This window comes from Eubalaena glacialis, chromosome 11 (assembly GCF_028564815.1).
Source record: "Eubalaena glacialis isolate mEubGla1 chromosome 11, mEubGla1.1.hap2.+ XY, whole genome shotgun sequence".
Classification (NCBI taxonomy): domain Eukaryota; kingdom Metazoa; phylum Chordata; class Mammalia; order Artiodactyla; family Balaenidae; genus Eubalaena; species Eubalaena glacialis.
Window position 1 is genome coordinate 59,649,601 of NC_083726.1, and position 17,164 is coordinate 59,666,764.

Below are 17,164 nucleotides of genomic sequence, written 5' to 3' on the forward strand. Positions count from 1 at the left end.
CAGGACAGAAGCCCATCACTAGAGTCCTGGTTTTCTGGAGTCCTACCCACCCCATCTCTCCTCCTTTTGCTAGTCTCAGGTCACTGCTTTCTGTCTCCAGCTACACACACACACACACACACACACCCCACTCCCTGTCTCCATCTCTGTGTCTCTGTCTCTCATTCCGTCTGTATCAGCCTCTGCCTCTGGTTCTGCCCCTGTCTCTCCTCCATCTCTGTCTTAGGTCTCTGTGCCATCCTTGGCAGGTGGGGAGTTTTTGAGGACTGCCACCTGGTAGACCCTCTCCTGGCCACCCTAGTGGGCAGAGGGAGGATGCTGACTGGAGGGGTGTGTGTTCCAAGCCGCAGCTGGGGGCCCCTCTCGCTCTGCCCAGGATCTTGAGGCGACAGGCAGAGAATCAGTGGCTCCCCGGGGGCGCCAGATGCGCGGCTGGCAGAAGGAGGGAGTGAGGGGGTGGGGCTGGTGGTGGTGGGTAGTAGGCAGGCGCTGGGGGAGGGAGAGGAGCCGGCTGGAGGCGGGTAGAGGGGGGTGTGGCAGAATAGCCCAAGGGAAGGAAGTGAGAGGCTGGGCTGGGGTCCGCCTGGAGGTGCATAATTAGTGTCCTGGGGAGGGGGCTGTGCTGGGCTTGAGGATGAGCTGCGCTGCAGGAGTGCGTACGCCACCTGGTGGACAGATGAGGACACAAGCCTCCCTCTAAGCGATCAACAAGGACGCCCCCTTTCCCCAGCCGGATCGCTCTGCCCTGGGGCCCTAGGGAGCCCGGGAGGCAGTGGAGGATCGCAGAACTGGCTTGGAAGCTGAGGCTGGAGATGGCATCTCAGGCCTAAGAGGGAAGGGGAGGGCTCCTGTTGCTAGAGGTGCTTGGACCCATAGCTTCCTCAAGAAAGGAGGAATAGACTGAGAAGGTTAAATTGGGGAGGGAGGGGGAATGAAAGGCAGTGCTCCCCCCTTGGGCTTGGCAAGGGTCCTTCAGACGTTTAAAGCTGCCATCACTGAGCATATTTGCTACTGTGGGGAGAGCGGGGCTCTAACCCTTTCTCAATCTTGGACCATGTAAAGCGGTGTGACCTTCTGCAAGAGGTTCCCTTCTCTGGGCAGGGGCTGAAGTAGACCTGGTACTCCCTTTGGTTGTAGCAGTCCTTTCCTGTCAACCCCTGGGATGTGAGATGTGTCTGTTGGTGGACCGTGGGGCCTGGAAAACTGGTCTTCCCAGCTTTAACTCCAGGGGCCCTCCTTCTCCTGAATCCAGGGTTCTGACTCTTGGCATCTGATTAATTACTCTCCATGAAGTGTGAGATGTCAGTGCTTCAAGAGCAAACTTAGAGAGAGCTGTATGGGACCACCCTGAAGGATTAGAAAGCCGTTCACAACCCCAGTGTGTTCATTTCTTATTGGGGGATTTCTCACCGTGGGAGATAATTTTGGGTAGGAGTGGCGGTGTTGTCCCAAAGAAGTGACAGTACAGAGAAACAGATCTTGGAGTTAGTGTCCTAGAGCCAGAGAGAACACATGATCCAGAGAGGTGAAGTCACTGGTTCAAGTTCACACAGCCAGGAGAAGCAGGTCTTTCTGGTCAAGTCCAGTGCCACCCACTTCCCTGCCACAGCCCAGTGAAGGGGGATGGAGCTCCAGAAGGGCACTGAAGACCCGATGCTCAAGCCTCCCTCCAGCACAGAGCATGGCTCCCTCTGGTGGCTGGAGCATGCAAGCACAGGCCAGCTCCCAGAGTCTCACACTCAGGTAGACACAAACGGCTTTTTTTCTTTTTTTTTTTACAATTTTATTTATAACAATATCTGTGTTATTTAGTTGTAAAGGAATTCAGCAAAAATTATTAAAACGTTCATATCCCCAAAACGGGGCTGCCCGCTTGCCCTTCCTTGGTGTGCCCCACTTCCTCCTCATCCCCAGGGGAGGGGAGCCTGGGGGAGTGTTTACCAAAGAAAGTCTCCAGCCCTGGGAGCCACAGTGGGGGCACTGGAGAGGGGGAGGGCCTGTCTGGGAGGGATACTGAGTGTGGCCATCTCAGAGGTGCCCCTAGAGTAGGGGCTGGGGCATGGGATGGCCTCCCCCAAGAAGAACTAAAAAACTCCATCCTTTCCTTCCTACCTCAGCCAGAGCCAAATCTTCCAGACAAGGGCAGCAAAGGACTCACCCGCCCCAGAATCCCAGAATCAGCCCTCAGGGAGCTGGGAGGGGTGGGGGGGATGAGAGGGGAGAGCCTTGACGAAGTGTCTTGTACAGGGAGGGGGAGGCAGCACCACCAGCTCTCCCAGTGGGGCTGCGTTTTTGGTGGGAAGGTGGGAGGCAGGGCCCCCTTATACCTGTAAGTTGTAGGGGCCCCCTTCCTGCGCCCCCTCCCGGAAGGCAGCATTGGGCGGGGTGCTGAGGAGCAGGCAGGAAGGAGAATGGAAAGAGATAATACTGTGCTCGCTTGCTCGCTTGCTCACTCACATATAAAAAGTAATTCCTTCATTTTTACATTTATACATCCCAGCAGGGCTGGGGAGGGGTTGGCTGGGCAGGGTGGGGGCTCCTTGAAGGACTTCTCTGGCAGGGGGCAGGAGGCTCTCTGCAGAAGTCCGATGGTGCAGGACCCTATGCCAAGGGGTCCCCTATCTCGTCCTCAGGGCCCCGGCCCAGGAGTTCTCGCTTCTCATCCGTGCTGGCCAGGGAGTGGCGGCTGCCATGACCACCCATATAGAGTGTGGCGTACACGGGGTTGGTGAAGTTGGTGGGCTGCAAGGCGACAGAGGGGTCAGGTGGGGCTCAGGGGCTGGGCTCTGTGGCCCGGGTACCCCATCCCCACCTCCATTCCATCATCCAGCCCAATACCCTTGGTCACCCCACCCACAGCCCTTTGTCCCTGTCCTGGAAGCCTCCTCCCCTGTCCTCCCAGCCCACCTTGTCAGGGTCCAGGGCGAAGTCGGCATCCAGTAGGCCCCCTACATCATCAGGCTCCCCGCCTTCGTACATCTTATAGGTGGGGTTCCCAATCTCCACGTTCATGGCCCCGTTGGTCATCCGCTGATGCTGGAAGCCCTTAGCCCTGCGAGGAGGAAGGAGGTTGGGGGCAGGGATTCCAGGGGGATATGGCTAGGGTGGTAAAATCAGGGCCACAATTTTCCAGACTCCCCATAACTCACCCTCGGACTCGCCGCTTGTACCAGAACACCACTCCGGCTACCAGAAGCAGCAGCAGCAGCAAGAGCAGAGGGATTAGGATGGAGGCCATATCTAGAGGGAGGAGGCGGGAAGCTCAGTCTGGAAGGCCTAGGAGGCACAAAGCCCTCTGTCCCAGGTCCCGGCAGCCCTGCCTCCCCAACCGCTGCCACCTACGTCCAGGTTGCTGTTGGCCGACCACTTGCTCCTCACACCGGGGTCCTGCCATGTGGGGTGGGCACCTGCAGACGAGAGGGGCAGAGCTGAGGAGGCATGCCGTCCACAACCGTGGCTGCCGGGGAAACTGGGAGGGACCGCAGGATTCTGCTGGTCCGGCTCAGACATGGGGGAGGGAGGGATAATCTAGGCCTCAGTGAGGCGCAGGCCCAACTCACTGGCACTCAGGCATCATTTTGCTGTTCATGGTGCAGGAACCGCCATTGCTGCAGTGGCCAACGCAGGTCAGACAGCTGGGGGCCACCCGGCCATCGGAGCAGCTGCAGGAAGGAGTGAGAGGCTGGGCAAGGCTGATGGAGGGCGTGTGAGATGCTGGGGAAGGGGCGGGGCGGGGCTGGGAGGAGTGGGGGGTGGGTGGGACAGGGCAGGGTCTGGCCGGGCAGACTGCAGGGCGGGGCGCCACTCACTTGCAGGTGACATCCCCGCTCTGCTTGTTGACCACGCAGGCCCCGTCGAGACAGCGGCTACACTTGTTCACCTCACACCTGGGCCCCTCGAAGTAGGCGGTGCAGCGGCACTGCCGGGAGCCGTCAGCAGCCATCTGGCACGTGCCTAAGTTCTCACAGTAGCCAGAGCACTGCCCTGTGGTTTGGGGGGTGCGAGAGGAGGTGCCTCGAACGCCACCCTCAGGAAGGTCCCCCAGAGGTTGTGGGGGGAAGCTGCCCGCCTGAGGGGACCCCCAGGCCTTTTGGGTGACCCCCGCCTCCTCCTGAGCCCCTGACTGCCCCCACGTCACAGGCTCCAGGGTACAAAGATGTCCCAGAGCATCCTGACAGGGCACTGCTTTTGCTTGAATAATCCTGATGCCAGAGGGCTCACTACCTCGGGGGGGAGTGTGCTGACCCCTCCACGGGGGAGCACTGGCAACTTGGGCCTGGCTGGGCCGCAAACGGCCTCTCTCCAGAGAACTCGCACCTGTGACATCACCCTACGCTCTCAGACCCCCAGCTCCATCATCCCCTGCCCCAGGGCCCGGGGACGGCTCACTCACGGTACTGGCAGCGGTCGCCCAGGAAGCCAGGCAGGCATCGGCACTGGGGCTGGTTGCCCTGGTTGACGGTGCAGGTGCTGTTGTTGGCACAGTACCCCGCACACACCTGCTGGGTGCATTTGGGGCCCGTGAAGCCTGTGGGGCACCGGCACGTGGGCATGCCTGGCGGGAGAGGATGTGTGAGCGGGGCTGTGGCCCACTGAGCCGCCCTGCCCTGCTGCAGGGGAACAGGGCTGGGAGGGCCTGGGCGGAGGGCAGACGGCAGAGGAAAGCGACATGGGGTTGGGGGCAGGGGTGAAGTAAGGCAGGGCAGGGGCTGGGGATTTGTCTGAGCGGAGGCGGCTTGCTGGAGGGGCTGGGGCCTGGGGGCCGGGAGGAGTCCCGGCAGGAGAACTGAAGGCCGTACCGGAGGGGGAGGCAGCACAGGTGCCCCCGTTGCGACAGTGCTCCCAGCACTGGTCCAGCTCACACTTGTCGCCCGTGTAGCGGGGCTGGCAGCGGCACTTGGGCTGTCTCCGTGCATTGAGGAAGCAGCTGCCACCATTGAAGCACTGCAGGTTACAGGTTCCGGGCCGAGGAGCTGCAGGAAGGATCATGGGGGGAGGGGCAGAGCCGGGGGGTGGGGAGGGGAATTCAGGGGCTGCAGGGAGGAGGGCTCTGGAGCATGGGATGGGGGACCGGGGAGGGGCATGAGCATACCGTCTGGCGGGGGTGTTGGCGAGGGCACAGCCACACAGGTGCCATTGTCTAGTCGCTTCCCATTGGGACAGGTGCAGACAGGCCCACTGGGGCTCAGCAGGCAGAGCCACTCGCACTTCTTGCGGTCACAGGGGTTGGTCACTGCAGGTGAGGGCAAGGGGGGGAGGATGCTGAGCCCTGTGGACCCAGAACCTCCCCTGCCCACCAGGACCTGAAGCTGCAGCTTGGAGACTCAGCACCCCCTGGCCTTCCCTGCCCCAGCCTGGGCTCTCTGTCTCCGCTCACCTTCAGGCTGCTTGTGCTGGTGGTACAGGACCACATCCGAAGCGTGGCTCAGGCCCCCAGTCAGGTTGATCAACGGACTATGTCCAAACTTATGGATCTTGAAGACACGATTATTGATGTAGGTGACGCCATAGATGTAATCCTCAAAGACATCGATGCTGAAGGGGTGACTTAGGCCTGCAGAGGGGTCAGAGGGGACTCAGGCCCTGGTCACACTCTCCAGGACACTGGGCCCCAAGGCTCCCAGGTACCTCAAACTCAAACATCCCAAAGCAAACTCTCCTCAACCTGTTCCTCCTGCTGTGGCCACTACTGGCAAAAGGTCCCATCAGCCCTAGACGTCCGGGGTCAGGATCAACTTCTGCTTCCTCTTCTCACATTGGCTAAGTTCCTATTATTACCCATATTGCCTCCACGCAGCTCAATACTCATTGGTAGAATGAATGAATGGAAAAGTGGCCCAGAGGGTCAGGGTGGGCCTCAGGCCTGCAGGACTGGTGCAGGGGGTGCCTGGTTGGGAGGGGCTTGAAAGGCACTGCAAGACTGTTGAGGGCCAGGCTGAGGAGGATGGTAGGTGCTAGGTGAGGCCTTGGGCTCAGAGGGGAGGACAAGGGCCTGAGGCTGCTTGTGGACTCTGACCTCGTTTGCTGTCAGCAGCCACGATGGGGTCAGTGCCATTGAGCCGGATGCTGCCGATGACCGAGAGCTTGGCATCCGCCCAGTACAGACGTTCATTGTGGTAATCCACGGCCAGGCCTGGGGGAGCAGAGAGCACTGTGAGGGCCCAGCCTCCCTGCCCCAGGCTGGGGGAGCAAGCAGGACTGTCTCCATGTTTGGGACAGTTCCACTCTGTTCCCATGATCACTCCCAATCACCTCTTCTGGGAAAAGCCTCCACAACCCATCTGTCCCACCCCAGTCCAAGCCTCTTCCCCTCCCTAACTTTTGTGTGGCCCCAGGCCTCAGCGAGCCTACCCCTCCCACATCCCCTGCCCACGTCTGCACGGACCTGTGGGCCATTGGATGTTGTCCTGTACCAGTGTCTCCCGAAGGGTCCCATCCATTGCTGCTGTTTCAATCTTGGGGTGGTTCCCCCAGTCTGACCAGTACATGGTGCTGGGGAGGGAGAAGGAGTGAGTGTGGCTAGGACCTGGGCTCCCACAGGAGGCCACTCAAGGTGGGCACAGGGCACAGAGACTGCTGGGTACACAGAGAGGAGGGCGCTCTTGTCCATCTCCTCCAGAGAGAACTGGGGGGAGTCAACTTCCCGACCAGGTTAAAGATCTTTTACTCTAAAACCACACTGCTGCTCCAGAGTCGTCTAAGTAGGCAGAGCTGCCCCCTGGAGCAGAGGAGAAGCCCAGAACCTGGTTGCCCATGACAGCCAGCCAAGCGGAGGTCAGGCCCCACCTGAGCAGGCCAGCAGGACCCCAGGCAGCATCAGGGAGGGCCAGGGCTGGGCGCAGCCTGGAAGACCCAGGGGCCTGCGGAGGACTCTGACTTCAGGCTGGTCTGGGAGAGGAAGGACAAGCCGGGGGATGCTGGGCACCCACCTCCAGCCTAGGGGCTTCCTAGCCCCAGCCCAGGTGCCTCCCCCCAGGACCCCTGCCCACCCCCTCAGCGGGTCCACCACAATGGCGTGGGGCTCGTCAATCATGCCGGAGATGAGCGTCTTGCGGTTCTCGCCCTTCATCTGTGCCACCTCAATCACATCTCGGCCCGAGTCGGTCCAATACACGTTCCCGGCAACCCAGTCGATGGCGATGCCCCTTGGCATCTTGAGCCCTGAAATCTGGATGAGGGGGTTACAGTTTCAGAGGCTTCCACCTTTTGTCTTCCTGCCCATTGTCCAGCCCCCCGACACCCCGCCAGCCTGTCCCTGCTAGATATCATGACCCCAATTTATTGAGGAACAGAGTTAAGGCCCAAAGAGATGAAATAGGTTAGTAAGATGGAATAGGTTAGTTAGTGGGCTGGCTGTGATGATCAGGAACTGAACGTGGCTCTGATGCTGCCGGCCAGGTGCCCCCTGTGCCCTGTAGCCTTGGGCTGCCGTGCGGCAGAAACACCTACTGATGATGGTGCTGCTCTGTCTACCTGCTGTCCGTGCCTCATGACGTAATCCGAAGTCTGCCCTGCATGCCAGTCTCACCCTTTGCCCCTTCCGCTGTCCTCTGCAAACTCTGCTCTGAACAGTCTGCTTTTTGGAGTCTTCCCACCCAGCCCGTGCCTCCATGTAGGTCCCACCCCAGGCTGGGTGCTCACATTGAGGTGGGTGACACCCCGGTCAATCTGTCGCCGGTGGCGATTGGAAGTGGTGGGAGGCGCAGCAGGTGGCAGGCTGCGGTAGGAGATAGTGCCCGTGTGCCAATTGGTCCAGTAGACGCGGCCAGCCTTGACATGGACATCCATGGCATCGATGCGGACACTCTCGTCACCCTGGAAGGCCTGCTCATAAGCCGAATGGGGGTGACTGGGGAACAGGCTTCGGATCTCATTGTCATCAGCGATGTACAGGACCTGATACTCAGAGCCTGGAGGAACAAGAGACCAGATGTTGGCGGGGGTGAAAGGTGGGGCTGGGGGCTGTTGGGCCTGGTGCTGGAAGGAGCCACCACGACGTGCTCCCCACCCAGCCCAGCGCCTTTCACACTAACAATGTCTCTCCTCCTAATCAAACCATCTGAGCCAGCCAGAAGCCTCTGTCATCCTGCCCCAGAGCCAGGCTTGAGGACTCCAGCCTCAGCCTTTGGAACTCCCCTCCCCTCTCCTCCCCTCCCCTCCCCTCCTCTCCTCTCCTGAGGTGATCTAGTGTGACCTGCTGTCCCTCCTCCTCCAGCCTCATGGACTTCTGCCTCCTCATGGCCTCTGCTAGCATCACCACGGTCCCTGCTCCACACTGATATCTGCCTGCGGGTGCACACGCATGTAGGGGTGTATGAGCATGGCCATGGAGGGGGGCAGGTGTGCATGGGCATCTGAATGCACTTGGGCACGTGTGGCGGGGTTGTGTGTGCACAGAGTGTGTGTATGCCTGGGTGTGCATACATGGATGTGGGGTGTGTTTGTATACAGGCATGAGGAAGGTTCAGGTGTGCGTCGAAGCATATGTGGGAGTAGAACTTACATGTTCTCACCAAAAAAAAAAAAAAAAGTAAATACGTGAACTGATAGATGTGTTAACTCGATGGGGGGGAAATCCTTTCACAAGGCGTATGTACATCAAATCATCACCTTGCACACATTAAATATCTTACAATTTTGTCAATTATACCTCAATAAACCTGAAAAAAGCATAATGGGAATATGCAGGTGGGGTACACTTGGCTCTGTAAGTGTGGTGATGCGCGCCTGCGTGCTCTCCCCCCAAACTTCCTCAGCCCCAGGACCTCTGGCCCCTGCAGGGCTGCCAGAACTGAGTGCAGAAAGCTGTACTGCGGGTCTGGAATTCCAAGCTTGGGCAAGGGTGCTTGGAGGAAAACACAGCGTTCCAGGTCCCATTTCTTATCCTGGCGTTGTAAGCCCCGCCCCCTCTCTCCGTCGTCCTCTCCCAGCTCCTACCTTCCGCCTTGCAGGTGTTGTGCGTCTTCATGAAGTTGCGCGCGCAGCTGCACAGGTGGCCGCCCTTGGTGTTGTTGCAGAGCTGTGAGCAGGTGCCGAAGCGCAGGCATTCGTTGATGTCTGGGGGTTACACAGGAGGGTCATGGAAAGTCTTGCGGCTGGGGCTTCTGCCCGACCCGCTGGGCCCCACCTTCCTACCCTGGCATCCAGGCTGGCCTGGCACCGTGTGGAAGCCAGAGCGGCAGGCACAGTACGCGGCTTTCTCGGTGCGCACGCAGCGTGCCTCATCCCCGCAGATGCTGGCGTTGGCGGCGCAGCTGGTCAGCTTGGGGTCTGCGAAGACAGAAAGTCTAGGCCTGGGCTTCGGCTCTCCACCCCTCCCGGCCAAACCCCGCCCCAGCACGCCGGGTCTCACCGATGCTGCAGCCCTCCTCGTCAGAGCCGTCCCCGCAGTCATCGAACATGTTGCAGCGCAGCGAGGAGGAGAGGCAGTGTTGGTTCCGGCACAGAAACTCCTTCTTGTCTTTGCAGTGGGGGGTCTGGGCCGTGGGCGGCTCTGGGGGAGGGCGGGGCTTGAGGTCCGGGGTATTTACCACCCTGCCCCCTCTTCCCACTGGAACCCCCAGTCAGTCACGGGTAGAGGGGGTCCCAAGCCTGGCTGTCAAGCTTCAGGGGAAGCTGGTTAAACATCCAGATTCTCAGTCTCCACCTCAATACCTTCCTCAGGGGCTTCTTTCCCTCCAAGACAGGGCCTCCAGGCTCCCGGCAGTGGATCCTCCCCTCTTCCAGATCCTCCCCTCTCCCGGTGAATCGGCTCACCGGACGATGAGCCCACTTGGCCCAGCCCCACTGCCTGTGCAGCACCCCCACTCTAGGCGCCCCAGGCTCCCCCTTACTGGCCCCCTGCTCACCACAGTCCTCCTCATCAGTCCCATCCCCGCAGTTGTCCGTGCCGTCGCACTGGCGCCCGATCCACAGGCAGACGCGGTCGTTCTTGCAACGGAAGGGCCGGTTTGGAGGGCACACGAACCTGGCTGCAGCGGCGAGAGGAGACAAGTCAGAATCAGCCTCGGGGGCGGGCCGAGGGCCACCAGGGTGCGTCAGAACCCCGCCCCCGCCCCGGCAGAAGCCCCGCCCACGCCGGGGAGCCCCGCCCACCCGAAGCCCCGCCCCCACCCTGGAGCCTCACCGCACTCCTCTGGGTTCTCGTCTGAGTTGTCCCCGCAGTCGTCCTCGCCGTCGCACTTCCATGCTAGCGGCTTGCACAGGGTGTTGTTGCACTGGAACTCGTCCAGGGGGCAGGTCCGCACTGGGCATCAGGGGGAGCAAAGAGTAAAGAATGAGCCCTGAGCCCCAGGCTGCTGGCGGCCGGGTCTTGCCCAGACCCCTCCCTCCAGGGGCAGAGACCTAGAGGGAACACGGGGAAAGTGGTGGTACCACCAGATCGAACCCGAGTTTCCTAATTTTCTACCAGCTGGGTAAGCTGGGCAGAACTGCCTCCTCTGGTATTTAGGGGAGAAGAGGCATTTTTGGGAAAGTGTCCAGAGGGGTCCAGAGAGCCCTCTTTCTCTGGTGGTGTGGCAGGGCTCCGGGGCCTACTGTAGTTCAATGGCAGGTACACTCAGCTGGGAGTCAGGAGACCTAGGTTCCAATCCCTGTCCTCAGCCCACCAGCGCAGAGCTAGGATATCTGCCCTCACTGCTCCAAGCGCCAACCTTCTCTCACCCGGCCTGCCCACTGCCGCCTCTGGGCTGTTGAGCCCAGGCCAGTGGCAGGTGCTGCCTCACTGCCCCAGGAAAGGAAAGTGAGCAGGGACTTTACTTCTCAGGGCAGCTGACTGCCGTGTTGGAACTTGTGGGATGGGGCCTGGGTGGACACAGCCCACAGGTTTCTGCTGGATTTCAACCCAACTGGCTCCTGGATTAAGTGCTATTGTGGGGTGGGGGTAGGGTGGGAGGGCTGGGGAGCCGAGCTGGAGGGGCTCACCACCAGTGCCGCAGGCTTCCTCGTCACTGCCGTCCATGCAGTCAGCATCTGCATCACAGCGCCAGCGCAGGGGGATGCAGTGGCCACTCTTGCACTGGAACTGGTCCATGTCACAGCGGGGGGTGCAGTCTTTCTGTGGGCACAGGAGCAGCATCCTGGTCAGACCTGGGCACCCCTGCAGGCCTGCCCTGACTCTTCTAAGGCCATCCCTCCCTCCTTCTGGTCTCCCTGCCCACCTCGTCTGAGCCATCTGCACAGTCATGATCCCCATCACATTTCCAGCGCCCAGCGATGCAGCGGCCATTGGCACAGGAGAACTCACTCTCAGAGCAGGGCCGAGGGGCTGGGAAGGACAGGGGAGAGACAGGCCCCAGGAGGGTGGGCATAGGGACTCAGCCCTCGAGAGCAACTCCAGCCCTTGCAGAGCAATATCACCCATCCCTGTGTCCCTGAAGGCCACAGTTGACTGGCATAATGACCAAGATGCTCAACTAATCCCGGGCAAGCCAACTGGCTGCCCTCATGGGACTGGTCAGGCCCAGAGGGCACTCACACTTACCCCTCTGGGGCAGACACATGAGAGAGGGCATGGGTCCCTGGCCCTGCCCTCAGGACAGACTGTGTGTGGGGAGGGGAAGGGAGGGACAAGACCACTAAGACAAGCACCAGGGTTTAGGGAGAGGTCAGTAAAGGATGATGGGCTGGCACAGCACGGGGACAGGTGGGCTCTGGGGCAGCAGCAGGGGATGTGGTAGGAGCACGGGCACATCAGAGACACCTACCTCTGCAACCCCAAGAGGACAGTGTGAAAATGGAGAGAAACATGAGATGAGGTGAAATGGCACAAACTCAAATACACAACATGGAGCGGGGTGGGGGGGGTGAGGCGGGAGGGAGCTCCTGACCCCCAGCCCTGGGAAGCAGCCACCTGCTCTAGTGCAGCCTGGTGGCAGTAGGGGCAGGGGTACTGAGCGGGGAGGTCTCCTGGGGGAGGACACCTGCTGGGCCGGGTGGGACGGGTAGGGGACATACTGCAGCTCTCCTCGTCGGAGTTGTCGCCACAGTCATTGTCGTAATCGCACTGCCAGCGGCCCGGCACACAGCGGTTGTTCTTGCAGCGGAACTGGTAGGGCTCACAGGTACGCTCATCTAGAAGAGGCAAGATTGAGGGGCAGTCAGGGACAGAGTGGGGGGCAGACGTCAGGGCCCCGGAAGGTGTGGTCAAGATGGCCAGGAGCGGGAGAGCGGGCATTCCAGCCTGACAAAGGTCAGCAGTGGGAGTCCAGGCCGTGTTCTGAGATGTGGAGTCTATGGGAACTTCTGGGGCAGGAGGGACACGAGTGGAGGGAGCTGCTTTGGGGAGGGGATCGACAGATCCCATAGGGTGGGCAGGTGTGTGCTGATGAGGTGCTGGCGGGAGTGGGGATGGGAATTAGACAGGAGGTGGTGGGCACAGGCCGTATGGGGACCCAGGCAGCAGGCAGCCCCAGCCCTCCCCGTCAGGTGCCTTTCCCTGGAGCAGGGCTGGGGAAGCTCACCACACTCTTCTTTGGGCTCATCCGAGCCGTCCCCGCAGTCGTCCTCTCCATCACACTTCCAGCGCGCCGGGATACAGCGGCCCGAATCCTTGCAGCGGAATTCATCCACTCCACAGGTCATCTGGGCTGCAAGGGGGTGGCCCAGTGATGAGGGGGAGGCTCCTTTCAGGAATGCGCTGTGAGGGTGCGGTCTGGGTGGGAGCGGCCACCGAGGGGGGTCACACGTGGGGGTGGTGGGAGCAGCAGATACTGCGGAGGGAGGGTGGGCTCCAGGAGACTCACTGCAGTTGGCGGGCTCGTCACTGCCGTCCACACAGTCGTTGTCCCGGTCACAGACCCAGACTCGGGGGATGCAGCGCTTGGTGATGGAGCACTGGAACTGGTTGGGGGCACAGGTCACCTCGGCTGCGGGGTTGGGGAGAGAATGAGGACCTGCCCATTCCGCCTCCCCACCACAGTTCAAGATCCCCATCTTCTCCCTCTTCCAAGCCCTGGCCTTGTCCTGGCCCTGCCAGCAATTTCTTGGGAGGAAGGAAAATTATCTTCAATTTTGGTGATTTTGTCTTCTGGATCTGCACATCTCTACGATGTGCATGATGATTTTACAAGCAAACCAAGTCACACCCCATATAATTTATGTTGCTCATCTAGTAACATTACTTGAGAGCAGCACGACCCCTAGAAGAAGCGGGGGCTAGATTTCAATGTGAATCGTGTTTCCGTGCCCGTTTTCCACTACCCCCCTCCCTGCCACCGCCCGGGGCACTCACGGCAGTCCCTCTCATCCTCCCCGTCTCCGCAGTTGTCCTGCCCATTGCAGCGGAAGATGCCGGGAATACAGCGGTTGGTGTTGGTGCACTTGAACTGACTGGGCAAGCAGACGTGGATGTCTGTGGGGGTGGGAGGAGGGGAGGGTAACTAACGGTGGATGCAGGACTCGGGAAGGGCGGGGGTCCCACTCCCTCAGGGGGGAGAGCGCAGGCCCAGGGCTGGAGCAGCAGGAGTCCAGCCTGGAGAGGTGGCCGCTGTGGGCTGAGCCTCCTTGCCCTGGGAGCGCAGTTACCAAACCCCCAAATCCCGGGGAGGACAAGGCGGGGCGGGAGGGCAGCCTTTACCGCAGTTGGCCTCGTCACTGTTGTCTTGGCAGTCGTTGTCCCCGTCACAGATGAAGGCAGGGTTCGTGCAGATGCCTGTCGAGCACTGGAACTGTCCTGGGCGGCACTTGAACTCGGCTGCCCGGAGGGGAGGCTCAGCGTCAGCAGGGCCGGGGGGTGGGCCACTCAGGGCCTCGGGAGTCGGGCGGCCCTGACGCAGGACCCTCTTGCCACCCCGCCTGGGCACTCACGACAGTCCGGGGGCTCGTCCGAGTGGTCCCCACAGTCGTCCTCCGTGTCACACTTCCACCAGAAGGGGATGCACTTGTCGTTCTTGCACACAAACTGGAGGGCAGGTGGGGGCGAGAGGGGTTGGTGGGGGTCTGGGGAACTCAGGAGGTTTTCTTTCGAGGGGCCGGGATGTCTCAAAGAAGCAGGGGGGTCAGGTATCTCAGGGGGAGGTTGAGCTGGATGGGAGGTTGGGGTGTGGTGAGCGCAGGAAGGCCAGGCGAGGGGGCATCTGTGTGGAGGTCGGTGGGGGGGGTCAGGGTTAGGGGGTGGGGTGTTTGTGTGAGGTGACGGGTGTAAAAGTATTGCTGTGGGGAGACAAGAGGTAGGCAAGAAATGCGGGGGTGTTAGCGTGGGAAAACCAGATGTGTGAGGACAGTAGGGCGGGTGCTGGGGTCCCAGGAGGAGTGCGGGTAGTGGTGTAGGGGATCGGGGAACGAGGCATGGGGAGCGGGGTCTGGGGAAGAGCCTCACCTGGCTGGCCGTGCAGTTGGACACACAGTTGCGCCCGTCCCCGCCCAGGTAGAAGTTGGTGGGACAGGCACACTTGTGGCCGCCCCCGGGGGACAGCAGGCACAGGTTGCTGCAGCCGCCATTGTTGACCTTGCAGGGGTGGTTGGGCACTGCCGGAGGAAACGTGGTTAGAGGGTGGCGGACTGGCCCAGTTTATGGACCACTGCTCCCTGGGCCGCCGGCCTCTGGCGGGGCGAGGGCAGTGCTCACTGGTAACACGTTTTCTGGTCTTTCAAAGGCTGCCTGGCCCATCTATCCTGGGCAGAGGTGGGATGGGTCCAGACCCTGCTCTTTCAGGAGGGAGCTGAAGCCAGAGATAGGAGAGGACTCTCCTGAGGTCCCAGGATCAGGCTGGACCCGAACCCCGCACGCTGCCTCCCCTGTGCTCTCCCCCTCAGCTCTGGCCTGCCTGCCTTTGGGGTCTGGCCTTGGTGGTCTCCACCCAGACTTGCTCTACTGGACAGCCTCAGGGCCTCGCTGCTACAAGACTCTAGGGCTGGACCCCAGCTGGGCTGTAGCTCCTGAGAGCCAGAGCATAGCCTGTCTATAGGTCTCCGAATCTCCTGGTGTCTGCAGGCACTGCTTGGTCAGTGCTGGGGAAGGGGTGGGCTGGAACCCCTGCTGAGACGGTGGGGCCCCATCCCACCTCAGGGGCCCCTCGTGCCTGGCTCATCGGGGGTCAGCTCTCGGTCCTCGGCTACTTACCGTCGGGCTGGCGCAGGGCATGGAAGACGTGCAGGTCCATGGGCCGGTGCAGTGTGCTGATGAGGAGCGTCTTGTTGGTGCCTGTGGTCTTGTGGGCTCTGTTGATGGACTTTGTCTCCCAGTCGGTCCAGTAGACGTAGTCCTCGAACAGAGTCAGGGCGAAGATGTGCGGTATGTCCTGGCTCAGCACTGAGGGCGGGAGTGGGCCGGGGGACAGGCCGGGCGGCCGGTCAGCACCGAGTAGTACTGGGCGCCTTCCCTACTGGGCCCTTAACCCCACAGCAACCCTGTGAGGTGGGCACTAGCCCCGCTCCAGCCCCTGGCCGCACAGCTGGTAAGTGGCAGAGCTGAAACGCAACTCCTGGCCTGACAGCAGGTTCCTGCCCAAATACACTCTACGGTTCCCTGTGAGGGAGTGGGGGCGTCCTGGGTACGCCAGCCCCAGTCCTGCTCCCACCTTCCTCGGGGCCTGTCATCTGAAACTGTGCATGGCAAGGTGCCTCTCTCTCTCCTTCCCGAGGGAGCTGGTGGTGGCCTCAGGCCTGGGCGGATCCAGAGGGCATACCCTGGGGTGCTCTGAACCCCCAGACCCCTGGTGGGTGGTGTCCTCAGACCATGCCCTCTGGCTTTTAAGCCTACTCTTGGCCCAAAGGCCTGATCCCCTGTAGCTTCAGAACCCCCATCCCCACTAGGTCTGCTGTGCCTGGGCAACCTCACTGGCACACTGACCAACGTGACGATTGGAGCCATCCAGGCTGGCAAACTCAATGTAGTCCTCACGGGCGTCGGCCCAGTAGATGCGCTCGGTGACGTAGTCCAGTGTCAGGCCGTTGGGCCACGTGATCTTGGTGTCCACGATGACACTGCGGCCAGACCCATCCATGCCGATCCGGCCGATCAGTGAGTGGTCCCCCCAGTCTGTCCAGTACAGGTACCTGTCAGGTGGGTGAGCAGTGAGCTCTGAGAGATCCAGCAACTGGTCCCACCAGGAGCCTGCAGGGAGGCTGGGCCTGGATGCCCGAGTGTACCAGCTGCGTTCAGAGGCTCCCCCAACCCTCCTCGCCCACGTACCCATTCTGCACGTCCACCACCAGAGCCCTGGGCTCACGGAGGCCAGAGCTGACCAACACCGTGCGATAGGCCCCGTTGAGCTTGGACACTTCGATGGTGTCCCGGCCTTTGTCACACCAGTATAGGTTGCCGCCAACCCAATCCACAGCCAGCCCGTCGGGGTTGCTGAGGCCCGTCCTGTGCAGCACCTGCGGGCAGGGGCAGGGAGGAAGGGCCCTGGGTGAGTTGGGGCAGGACTCTCAGCCGCTCTAGGAGCACAGTGGATGGAAAAGGCCCAGCCCCGGGCATGGTGTCAGCCCAGGCTCGAGGAAAGGGGTCTCTGGATGAGAGAGACCACAACCCAAACCCCACAGTGCCCGGGAGCACAGGTTTAAGGGAGGTCAGACAGAAGGGGACTTACTACTAATTAGGGAAAGAGAGACAGGAATCTCCTAGACCTCGCTCGCTGGGCTTAGGGGAGAGAGGAGTAAGGACAAGCAGAGTCCTGCGGTGACTCAGTCTGGAGCGGGGAAGAGGAATAATTCAGTGGGGTGGGTGAGAAGAAGGGGAGATGGCCTTGAAACAGAGAGGGCCCTCTGGGCAGGGACATGGGCTGACTCTCTGCTCCCGGCCTCACCTGTACATTGCTCCCGTTAAGGTGCATCCTTCGGATCATGCTGCCCTGGGTTGTCACGTCTGTCCAGTAAATCATCTGCTCTCGGTAGTCAAAGTCCAAGGCGACAGCGTTGTTTAGGCCCTTGGTTTGGGGGGTGAGCAGAGGGGTGACCGAAGAGTCAGGACGTGGACGGCGGGAGAAGTCAGTGGGGGGATGGCCATGGGCCCGAGTGCGGAGAACGAGGGGCTGTACTGGGTGAGGGATGTAGCTGTGGGTCTGGGGAGGCAGTGGGGTGAGGAGGGCGGGTCTGGCACCTGCTTAAGCAGCGTGTAGTTGGAGCCATCCAGGTTGAGCTTGCGCAGGTAGTACCGGTTGGCGAAGATCAGAAACGGCTCCTCGTCTGGAGGCAGAGGAGGCCGGCTCAGCTGCTGGCTGGG

General features: G+C 61.1%; 1 protein-coding gene across 1 annotated transcript in view; it reads right to left on the minus strand.

Annotated features, from left to right (window-relative positions):
• Positions 1-1,765: 1,765 nt before the first annotated feature.
• The window catches only part of LRP1 (LDL receptor related protein 1), a 79,377-nt gene continuing 63,978 nt past the window's right edge, over positions 1,766-17,164 (minus strand). The window contains exons 57-89 of the mRNA XM_061205131.1: positions 17,042-17,127; positions 16,749-16,868; positions 16,133-16,320; positions 15,791-15,996; positions 15,062-15,250; positions 14,318-14,466; positions 13,807-13,900; positions 13,577-13,693; positions 13,232-13,351; positions 12,744-12,866; positions 12,462-12,587; positions 11,956-12,072; positions 11,160-11,266; positions 10,924-11,056; positions 10,127-10,246; positions 9,849-9,971; positions 9,353-9,493; positions 9,136-9,270; positions 8,938-9,057; positions 7,642-7,910; positions 6,990-7,168; positions 6,386-6,492; positions 6,017-6,133; positions 5,378-5,554; positions 5,093-5,233; positions 4,800-4,973; positions 4,394-4,555; positions 3,810-3,984; positions 3,561-3,662; positions 3,343-3,407; positions 3,150-3,240; positions 2,908-3,052; positions 1,766-2,742 (exon numbers count right to left, since the gene is read on the minus strand). Of these exons, the coding sequence (XP_061061114.1) occupies positions 2,602-2,742; positions 2,908-3,052; positions 3,150-3,240; positions 3,343-3,407; positions 3,561-3,662; positions 3,810-3,984; positions 4,394-4,555; positions 4,800-4,973; positions 5,093-5,233; positions 5,378-5,554; positions 6,017-6,133; positions 6,386-6,492; positions 6,990-7,168; positions 7,642-7,910; positions 8,938-9,057; positions 9,136-9,270; positions 9,353-9,493; positions 9,849-9,971; positions 10,127-10,246; positions 10,924-11,056; positions 11,160-11,266; positions 11,956-12,072; positions 12,462-12,587; positions 12,744-12,866; positions 13,232-13,351; positions 13,577-13,693; positions 13,807-13,900; positions 14,318-14,466; positions 15,062-15,250; positions 15,791-15,996; positions 16,133-16,320; positions 16,749-16,868; positions 17,042-17,127 (4,559 nt within the window). The 3' untranslated portion in view covers positions 1,766-2,601. The remainder of the gene's footprint in view (positions 2,743-2,907; positions 3,053-3,149; positions 3,241-3,342; positions 3,408-3,560; positions 3,663-3,809; positions 3,985-4,393; positions 4,556-4,799; positions 4,974-5,092; positions 5,234-5,377; positions 5,555-6,016; positions 6,134-6,385; positions 6,493-6,989; positions 7,169-7,641; positions 7,911-8,937; positions 9,058-9,135; positions 9,271-9,352; positions 9,494-9,848; positions 9,972-10,126; positions 10,247-10,923; positions 11,057-11,159; positions 11,267-11,955; positions 12,073-12,461; positions 12,588-12,743; positions 12,867-13,231; positions 13,352-13,576; positions 13,694-13,806; positions 13,901-14,317; positions 14,467-15,061; positions 15,251-15,790; positions 15,997-16,132; positions 16,321-16,748; positions 16,869-17,041; positions 17,128-17,164) is intronic.